This window comes from Mizuhopecten yessoensis, unplaced genomic scaffold, assembly GCF_002113885.1.
Source record: "Mizuhopecten yessoensis strain PY_sf001 unplaced genomic scaffold, ASM211388v2 scaffold7901, whole genome shotgun sequence".
Lineage (NCBI taxonomy): Eukaryota > Metazoa > Mollusca > Bivalvia > Pectinida > Pectinidae > Mizuhopecten > Mizuhopecten yessoensis.
This window is the reverse complement of record NW_018407279.1, coordinates 474,986-486,145: the sequence shown is the minus strand read 5'-3', so window position 1 is coordinate 486,145 and position 11,160 is coordinate 474,986. Positions and strand designations below refer to the sequence as shown.

Here is an 11,160-nt window from a genome sequence, read left to right as displayed (position 1 = left end):
GACGACTGGTTCGCCCGTTGTCAGTATAATGTGACCGGGTGGGGCGTCCTGCTGGGTGTCTTCGGCAGCATGTCTCAGTGAGGTAGCACTATAAAATCGGCATCAGTTCCGCGCTATCACAAGGAGACAAACACGAACATATCGCAGCCTCCCAAAATACACACACATACACTACACGCATGCATCTTGCACACAGGGGAGGCCGTCCTTAAATGACCTCAGCTGTTAATAGGACGTTAAACAAAATCAAACAAACAAACAAACAAACATCTTTAGTGATCAGATTTTCCGTCTGTCCTTCTATCTGTTTTTAGCTCACCTGCCAAGGACAAGTGAGCATTGGCCCTGGTGCGGCGCCCGGCATCCAGTCCTGTCCCGTTGCGTCGTGTCCCGTCTCTATTCAATGTAAACACTTAGCAACTTCATTCATTAACAGATTTTGGTCAAACTTTATACAAAAGTCAAGTTTGGGTATACTTCGAACATCTTTGTGTTTCAGGGATCCAAGGATAAGGCCAAGGTCACATTTGCTATATATAGAAAATCATCCTGTCCCGTCTCTATTCAATGTAAACACTTAGCAGCTTCATTCTTTCACGGATTTTGGTCAAATTTTATACATAGAAAATCATCAACTGATTCAATTCAAACACTTAGCAACTTCATCCAATATGTTATGGAGATAGTAATAACATACAGAAAAAACATAAATATTAAAACCAACTTATCAACTTTAAGTGTAGAACCTTGTGTGTGTGCATACATGGACTTTATGCAGTGTAATAAAATGTTTGCTTAACCTTTTGGATAGCTTTTCAGCCTTTGATATCAGAGGTCAAGGTCACTTACTATAAATAGAACATCAGTTTGTGCACTGTATTTCAAATTCTGTTGGACTGATTACACTCAGATTTTAACTTGTCCTTCCTGGAAGAACGTGCCTGCTTGGGATAACTTTTCAGGTCCAGTGGTCAAAGGTCAATGGGTCACTCTAAATAGAAAATCTGTTTAATGCACTAATGCACAATATCTTGATTTCTCTTGGGCTGATTACGCTCTTGACTTTATATAGTGCTTCTTCAAAGAAAGTGCCTGCTTGGGACAACTTTCCAGGCCCGGGTGTTAGGTCTCTGTCACTGTTACTATATGAATAGAGAATCAGTTTATAAAATGCTAATAATGCTAAATAATATAACTACTTATATTTTGAGTTCTGTTGGGCTGATTACACTCAAGACTTTATCCATTGCTTTTATATAAAAAAAAAACTTGCTTTCACTAGTGTTTGCTACATGTATACCTAACCACAGTTTCTTTTAAATCTTCAATAAACATAATTATGGATAATAGTCACGGCGGCATTTAAAATATATATATATAAATCTTATTACCGGTTAGCTTGTAATAATAATAATAATAATAATAATTCGAGGTTCTTATATACCGCTTTATCACAAACTAGTTCGTAGGTCGTCTCAAAGCGGTTCACAAATTATTGTCCGTGGTTATAGGTCCTTGCAACCAGCCAATACCTTTCTCAACTCCCTGAGGAGCATACAGCCGATGCTGCCATTTCGGCGCTCACAGCTAGCATTCAACAATTTTAGCACTGCCCAAACACGTACTCATTTACAACTGTATAGACTTGAACAAGCGGAGTAAAGTATCTTGCTGCAAGATACAACACAGTGCCGTGCCGTGACTCGAACCGGCAACCCTTCGGTCACGAACCCGGCGTCCTACCACTATACTACAGCGTCTCCAATGTCAATAATCAAAATTATAATTTATTGGTGGGATGATTGTACTTTACTGTCGATATTTTTTTTAAACACAGAAATATATGAAAGGTAAATATAAATACTAATCTGCTTTAAGGTTCGGTTTATAGACAATATGAATGCCCACTGCATTACAGGAAAATGAACGAATTTTCCTGTAATGCAGTAGATATTCAAAATGCCTTCCTCGATACTCCAGGGATTACGCTCACTTTAGCTCTCTGCGCCCATGACTTATGTCATGACAAATCATGTATGATACCTTGCGGATATCATGATACCCATGAAAATTAGTAGTTCATGTTTCATAAATATCTCTCAATTCAATGACCAGTTAAAGTTAATGTCTACCAAGTTTCATATATAACGATGAAGAAGGTAAATTAAAACAGGAAAAAAAGTTAAATACAGATAAATTGAATATAAATATGAATTGAATAGATTTAGTCTAAGAAATATAATTATTAATACATTTAAATAACAAAACATCCAAGAGGGATCTTGGCGCCCACCATCGTAAGATATTTAAAGGTTAAATGTAATATTGATAGTCTTGTCAACAGTAAATGTATTATGCGGTATCTTTCATACCTCTGGTTTTAAAGACAAGTTATCATTGTTCACTCAATATTGAAATATCAATGACAAACTTCAACTGTCGAAATTAAAATGGATAATTGGGAGCAATCTGTTTTTAAATAATCAGTCTCGAAATGAAACATGCAGCATTATGGACCATGGGAAACATACATGAGAAAGATAAGAAAGATTGTCAATTATTTCTTCAGATACTTCTAATATATCCAAACGATCAGCAATTACCACATTCAGATTTAAGATGGCATATCATTGTTCCTTTAAAGTGAAAGGAGCCCCTAAAAGATGCTAGTCAATTCATGTTCAACCCCTCTGATACGTCATATTCAAAGACCCTAATTATAAAATCTAAATTCATCAATGTAATTTGAATATAAGTAAAGAATATGTGTAAGGCTGGTGTCTTCATAAAAAACAGTCCACCGGACTTACAACATGTCTGTGTTTTGTTTCTGAATTGTTAAACGATAATGTGAATCATTAAGGGACAAACCTAAAAAGTTTCAAATATGTCAAGGATATAGAAATACATAAATAGCAAACAGATTATTTGTACAATATATCACTTATTATTGTGAAGTTCAACTACGTGTAAATAGTTACATATTAATTGCACAGAAACTTTTCATATACGGTACATTATAGAATCTTTCACGCATTTGTTTGAAATCAGTGCATTCAATCATATGATTGACTGTAAATGGTTGATCAGATGAATGAATATAAGGCTTGACTTCTCCACGTAAAATGTAACCATATGTGATGTAGGTATGGCCTTTGCGCAGTGGCGATAGGAAAATTTCCTCTCTGCTGTACTTGTTGCAAATGGATCCGAGTTATAAATGAAATGTAAATAACTCATTGTTCATTTCTTCTGACTATTTTTTTTTTGCCAATACGTTTTAATAAAATTTGCTATGGAAGGTTTAAAATCAGAATAAGGTAGTTTACTATCTTTCGGTTTTAGGTTAAGGGCTGTCCTAGATACCTTCTCATTTCTGTTTATTCCGACATGACCTGGTATCCGAATTAAGATCAGGTGGCAGAACATTAAAATCTTGTTAATACGAAGGACAAAGTTTTATATGAGAATGTTGTTTAAGTTCCTGTTTTTAATATTTTGTAGTATAGACACGGAGTCAAATAAGATTATTGCTTTTTGATTTTATCTTTTTAATTTATTTTATTCAGAATAAGACCAACTATCAGGTATATTAGCAATTTTGATTGATGATTGGTCTAAACGTATTTTCCAGCAGTTTGTGAAGTTGTGTTTCAAAAAACGGAATCAACTGATCATTTCGTTCAAAAAGGTTTGTTTAATACTGACTGAAAAGCTGGGTTTTCTGGAATTTATTTCAACTGTGATAATAATACATCGACGAAACGATAGATAAGAGGAGGTAGTTTTGAGCCGAATCAGATCGGGACATACATACATTACTCATTAAATGGATACTTATTAAACGGTAAAGACCAACCTTATTATTTCGCTTGTTAAACAACATTCATTGTTAAATATTTTCTGGTAGCATGCATTGATCTGAAACAGGTTCTATAATAAAACATAGCGTTTACAATATTATAGTGATGTAAACAGCTTACACATTTTAAAATTTCAGTTGTTTTGCAAGTGTCAAATCTTTTTGTTATTTTTGACGCCTATGCCAGATGACATTTTGTCAATGAGCTTTAAAGCCACAACAAAGAAAACAACGACGAAGATGCGGCTCCGTTTTAAGGAAACTGCCAAAGTGATCTCGGTAACTGCAATGCATCCAATATATCGACTATTGGTGTCACAATGGCGGTTCCGTTAGAGGTCGATCCTATGGCCATACCTATGCAAGTGAGTTCCTGTCCCATGCCCGTCCGATCCACGAAGAAGACACCGGATCCAGAATCACCGGGCTGGAAGAAAGCACCGTGGCTCGTTATTCCGGCAATTTCCAGTTGGTTTCTCATAAGAACCTTTTTCCCAGTTTGGCTAAATAATCCCATCTCTGTAGAAACTGGCGTCACCACTGTTCCCTCGCTGATTAGAGTCCCTCTTGTTACATGCGTTTCTGACCCAAACTTCACCATTCTCTTGTCACTGTTGATAGTGTCCGGGTTCATGTGAATTTTTCCAGAATTAAAGTAAGGAAGATCGTCAAATCCTGAAAATTATATAAAGGAAGAGTGTTATTTCAGACGTCTCTCTCTCTCTCTCTCTCTCTCTCTCTCTCTCTCTCTCTCTCTCTCATTTCTACGGATAGTTTAATGTTTGGTTTGGTTTTATTTTGTTCGACGTTCTATCAACAGTTGAGGTTTAGGTCGGGCCTCCATGTGTGTTGTGTAAGCGTGAGTGTGTGTATGTGTGCCGGAGAGGGATATGTTGATGTACTTGTCTTCTTGTGATAGCGCGGATATGCTGCAAACTTTATATAGTGCTTTCTCACTGAAAAACCATGCCGAAGTCACTGACCACAACATTCCATCGGTCACATTCACATTATGCTGATTATCTTCCTTGAATCAAGTAAAGTCACATTCAGGCGGTATCGACAAGTAATGGGGGAATCCTGTTTCACTGGAATGACGTTATTTTCCCTCTTTTCCTAAAAAAATGTTTCTGTTTCCTTGCGTCTTTCTTTGTAATGTATTTGTGTTATCCCAGTTTTGAACATACCCCTAAGCGGTGACGGCAGTTGGGTCTGTTCCCATGGCCGGACATGAGAAAGTTCATATAAATGGTAGTTTTATTCCCTGCTACAACACCCCTGCTGATCGATGATCGAGGGCAATACACCTGCTGTAAACTTACTGGCTGTATCGTAAGAGGCGAATAACGTAGAACACTGGCATAATGTGGGATTTGCCTTCTACTTGGGAACACGAAAGTGACAAAAATAAATCTGCTGTATTTCATTGCAATATTTCGGATCTTTATATTCCCCTCTACTTCTAAGTACATTTTAATGTTGAACATTCGCCCAGGTGAGGAAAGCAATGGGTTCTGTCCTCAAGCTTGGATATACAAAAGTCCTTAATATGGTATTTGAGTTCCCTTTTTAACTTGATTTCAGTGAGATAGCACTATAAAGTCGACATCAGAGCCGCGCTATCACAGGGAGGCAAATACACCAATATACCCCGTATGACCTTATATGTTGCGGGGACGTTTAAATTCAATTATTATCTTAAATGGATTTTTAACGGCCCATAAACAAAAAAGAGGCCATTTAGGCCAATAAAATGTAGGTAAAACATGTTAAAGGAAACGACAACAAACGTCAGCTTGATAAGCAAATGTGGCCGTGAATAGTTAAACATCTGTTTGAACAGATCAATAGTTTTTAGGTAGGTTAGAATTGAAAAGATACTGACTGTTCCGAAAAGTAATCTGAGATCTGTTTTATTCTTATACTGTTGTTGGCTGAATGTTAAAGCAATAAAACGTGTTCTACTGTAAATGGGTTGCGACATGCTTTGAATTGAGGTTGTTCTTCACTTTTCTCTAAAGCTTAGATACCATTCACCGATTTCTTTTTTAGGTTTCACACAGTGTAATTTGTTGTCCACGCATTGATTTCAATTATTTCGCCTTTTTGACTAAGTTTGTTATTAAAGGCTCTAAATCTGTAAAATGTGGTTTAGATAAACAGGTGGTAGCAATACAATCGCTATAGCAGCGTGAACTGCCTTTTAATTTCCTGGTAGGAACACATCTCCGGGAACCCAGCAACATAAATGTTTTGAGGTGATACTATGAAACAGTGTCAAGAAATTTCTAATTGAGTTATTATTTAAGTTTTGTTGCAAATGCTCTGTAGAACAGATAAATAATCAGAATAGAAGATTGACTTCGGTACACCATTGGATTTAATGTGTTCAAGGGCAAGATAGACAGTGCGAGCTTCTGAAGAAAATATTTTAATACCATCATTTGATAGCCGGCATCCGATAGCGGCATATGTTGCAACTAAGGCTGCCGCGATTTTATGATCGTCTTTTGAACCATCAGTATAAATTGATTGAAAGTCTTTATATTTCAACTACAATTTCGTTTTGAAACAAACGTATTTAGTCAAGTAGTTGTTTTAAAGTTTTACACATTCATTTTTCTATAGTTTCTATCAAAGCATCTTCACTAAATAAAGTTTATTTCAGAAGCTCATTACCTGCTTGTTGCATCCGGATCGGGTTATCTACAGCGAATTCACCGCTTACTGGTTGACGTGACTGTTCTGTTATCTCCACAACTGCGGCACCAACACTTGAGGGCAAGTCTGGGTCGAACACTGCTCGCTTGACCTTACCACATCGATTTCCAGTGGAACCGAAATTTGTCGACGACGGTTGTTCTATGTATATATCGTATCTAGAGTCGTCATGCCTGTAACCATTTTCATTTATACCGTAAATGATGTGTGCACATGTCAAAAAAGCCATTTTGCCGTTTAAATTCACGATAGGTCCTATGGTCCCCGAAGATGAACCTCCTTCAACGCCAAACTGGCAGCCCATCTTCAATCTGTCATGGATATCACTACTCCTTGATGTAGCGTATGCGTAGGGACCAAACTGAAAGTATCCTTCTCTGATGTCCGTTGAAGCAGTTACTTCCCCGACGGTTAGTAGCTTTGGAAATTTTTCTTCACCAAAAGGAACAAACCCCTTTGAACTGCAGTAAATCACAATGCATGCCTCATCCCGGACGATGTCTCCGTTCCACCAAGATTTAACCGGAGACGTACTTATAAAGTTAATATTGCTATGTTTTATGAATAGTTTGTCCGTGTGCTTTTGAATGATATTCTTTAACGAAGCTCTTTTTGTAGGTTTTAAGTCCAGACGTTTTTCTCTGCAGTAGTTGGTTATTGCGATTCCTTCACTCTGTATAGATTTTGGATTTCGGATTAGCACTTTTTGCCCGAGTTCTGTTGTGATTCTGTCTCTTCCTTGTTCTTTGTCGTATATAATGAACGTATGTTTTCCACGTGCATCTGTTGTTGGCACGACGAAACGTTCTTCCACTTTCAACTTAATTGCCAAAAGCCGGGCAACATTGAATGGGAATCCTTTGCAGTCACTATGAAAATCTGAAGAAAAAAATACATCAAAGTTTTAGTACGTTTGGAATGGTTAATGTATCAGTTGTTTACTATACTCTTTTCTACAACCTTTCTACAACAGTCTAGTGGTAGGAAGCCGGGCTCGTGATCGAAGGGTTGCGGGCTCGCGCCACGGTACGGCAATGTGTTGTATTCTTGAGCAAGATACCTTACTCCGCTTGTTCCAGTCTACTCAGCTGTAAATGAGTAAGTGGTTGGGCAGTGCTAGAATTGTTGAATGCTAGCTATTAGCGCCGAAATGGCAGCTCAGGCTGTATGCTCTCCAGGGAGTTGAGAAATGTACTGTCTAGTTGCAAAGGCCCTATAACCACGGATAATAATTTGTGAACCGCTTTGAGACGACTTACGAACTAGGTTGTGATAAAGCGGTATATAAGAACCTCCAAGTATAATTATTATTATTGGTCATTTTAAACTTATACAGCAGGCCATACAAAATATGATAGGGTCTGGACACGGCAGCATTACGCTACACCTGGTAACAGTGTACTGACAACGGGCTTAAATGGTATAGAAAGTTAATGCGTGCACTTGGGTATATTGGGTATAACAGCAAATATCATTCCAAAATATAGGATATAAAGATTCATCTAGATTTTACCTTTTGAACCCCGAGTCCGAGTCTCCTTTAAAATCTTTTGAATAATAGGAATAAACGTTATATTACCAGCTACGGTCATTCAAACCAAATCGAACCCCTCTGCCCTCAGTAAATGCGTGTGTGTGTGTGTGTTTGTGTGTGTGTGTGGGGGGGGGGGGGGGGGGGGGGGGGGGGGGGGGGGGGTAACGACCTAGCAACAGCCAGGATCATATAAGGTCGAGTGTCTAAGCGCCGATCTAATGCCGACTTGGCTTAAGTACAGAACATATTGCCTTCTTTATCTGGGCGAATGGTCAACATTAAAGCCAAAATTGAGGTATTGCCGAGCAAGGCGCTAGGAAATAAAAGGTAGTTATAAGGAGAAAGAAATATAAAGATCACATATATTGAAAAGGATGCAGCAGTTTTATCGTGGTCGCTTTTGAGTCTCGTGGCCACTTTTGAGTCCCGTAGCAGAGGAAAAACACAAATTCCCTTCTCGGATGAATGTGGTTGAAGGTTATTCATTTGAAAAACTTGATAGCCTTCACAACCACCGTGCTTCTTGTCAGATAGCACGAACCTAGGGCTTATTGATCATTGAGAATAAATTGTATGCGTGCTGGTGTGTATGTGTGCTGGCGGAGGGTATGATGATGTATTTGTCTCTTTGAGATCACACGGACCGATGCCGACTAAGAGTGCAACCTCACTGACATATTATGTCAAAGTCACCAAGCAGAGTGATAGCGCGGATCTGATGCCGACTTTATAGTGAAATCTCACTGAAATATCATGCCAACGGCACCTAGCACTTCGATGATCTTAGCTATTTATAGGACATTAACTACTATACAACCAACCAATCACGAGGCTCGCTTGTTTATATTTTGCTGTTGAGGTTGTTGGAAAAGCGTTGTACTTGCATCGTCTGTTGCCTTATTATACATGAACGCACATAGTCTATCGTCCAACAAGACATGTTTATTAACCAATGAAAAGCGCCCTTGGATCAAAGACGTTGTGGGATAATAGATAATATATAGAATAAAAAATAGAACCCACGGATCAAGGATAAGTAAACAGAACCAAGGTAAACCAACTTCACATTAAAAGAAAACTGACATGAGAGAGATTGTGACTTGTTGGTTGAAAACCAGTTTTTTTGGTAGAAATTAGTTTGTTAAATTATTGAGTTTTTGCTATACATAACATCATGTGGAAATATAAATATATTTCGGCCATATGAAACTTACCCTGTTTCTCTTGGTACGATGTATCGGACAACGAGTGTAATGATGTAGAGTCCGCATCTACTATGGAATTTAGAGAAGTTTGAGTTGAAACATCTCGCCATATTGTGTCAGGCGACTTATTCTCTGGAAATAAGACAAGTATATCAGTCATAAGTTGATGGAAGTATTCTCACGTGGTGGGAACTAAAAGTCTTTCGTAATGGAGTGGCTGACCTACTTGCAAGTCTGGTATTCAAATATTTAGATGGTGGTCACAGGATTCAAAACTATACAAGGATTAATCACGGGGGAGGTGGGGAAGGGGATGGGGGCAAAAACGAGTCATACAATATAACTAGGAAATTATCATTCCTATATAAACAATTGTAAGTTAAATCAGAAAAGAGCAATGAAACTGGATGGCCCCGGGGGTTAGCCTAAACTCGTGGAAACGTAAGTGTCTGGTTTCATCTTTGAAACTATAAAGAAACTCACCCCATAACTTCATATATACATTTGCTGGAAATAAACAGACAAACACAACCATGATATTTTAATTGACTCTTGGGTAAGGCCATAGCCTTTGGGACCTTGCTGGTCCCATTTTGGAAAAAAATGAGATTCCTTCCGTATAACCAACTACACATTTACAATAGCTGGGCAAGATCAAACTAAACCAAACATTGGGTCAGGCCACACCCTTTGGGATTTTTAAAGGTCATACCTTGATAATATTTAAGGTCCCCTCCCGATATCCGAATAACCGACTAATCATATGACAATGTGTCGGCTCCAGATAAATTGAAGAACGACATGAAACATATAATTAAAATATATTATGGTACAAGGTCACGTGATGTGTGAAGTCACAGTCTATCCGATATTCCATTATGTGTACCCATTTTGACAAGTTCTTTACATATTATCTGCATAACAGCGTAAGTAATGACATCAACAAATAAATGTTGTATGGGTAAAATCATCAATCGACAAATGAAGACATCAATAAAGTTCCTATCTGAAAGAGAAGTTAAATATTCAAGGATGAATCACGGAAATCAAATTTCGGGCCAGCATTCAAGCTGAGACACAGTAATAAAGAGATATAAAGATATGAATGAAAAAGGTATGCCAATTACCTGTAGGTCTTACCACTTAATACCATGGTCAAAGGGCATTCACGTTTCCTACCAATAAACTCTCAGGGTAACTAATTACCCAGTGGTGTTACCTGTGAATATTATGGCCGAAGGGCATTTATAACCGATCCTCCAACTATTCCCCAATGTTGAAAAAAATGTTGTTGAAAGGACCATATTTAATTTCATCAGAATCGAACTGTATTTTTAAAGCATTTTATTATTTCTGTTGTAACAGTTGTGCTGATATGACATTTACTGCAAAAGTGTTAAACCAAAACATTTATTGAACACGTTTTTTAACAAAAATATATCTTCAGGAGCGGATCAAAGATTTTGTGATTAGATGCGTAACACTATTTTCAGAATACACCTTCAAATTTTTTCATGTACATGTCATCTGAGACCGCCAATAATCCTAACTAATCTAAGTCCTGTTTATAGAAAATGTGTTTTAAAAACACAACCAAAACCACCAATGTTGTGAAGCCTAGTTTAATTGAATACCACCAACTAGAGCGAGGCAACATTATTTTCTTATCCAGCTAGCGATGAGTGGATATTTGGGAACCTGTTTCTTTCCTTAAACCGATATTTATGAAATATAAAGCAATATATGTTTGTGGTTGAGGTTTGGATAATTACTTCAAGTCACAACTGAGTGACGAGTGGGCAAGCTGTTTAATTATTTGTAAAGATGTTGTAAACAAA

At 37.6% G+C, this 11,160-nt stretch overlaps 1 protein-coding gene across 6 annotated transcripts in view; it reads right to left on the bottom strand.

Moving 5' to 3' along the window:
- Positions 1–3,481: 3,481 nt before the first annotated feature.
- LOC110454492 overlaps positions 3,482–11,160 on the bottom strand; it is a 47,355-nt gene continuing 39,676 nt past the window's right edge. For 5 of the 6 annotated variants that reach the window (XM_021504001.1, XM_021504002.1, XM_021504004.1 and 2 more), the window contains 3 exons: positions 9,332–9,454; positions 6,542–7,462; positions 3,482–4,537 (listed from right to left, as the gene is read on the bottom strand). In XM_021504001.1, the coding sequence (XP_021359676.1) occupies positions 4,116–4,537; positions 6,542–7,462; positions 9,332–9,454 (1,466 nt within the window). In that variant the 3' untranslated portion in view covers positions 3,482–4,115. The remainder of the gene's footprint in view (positions 4,538–6,541; positions 7,463–9,331; positions 9,455–11,160) is intronic. The other variant, XM_021504005.1, reaches the window with a different exon arrangement.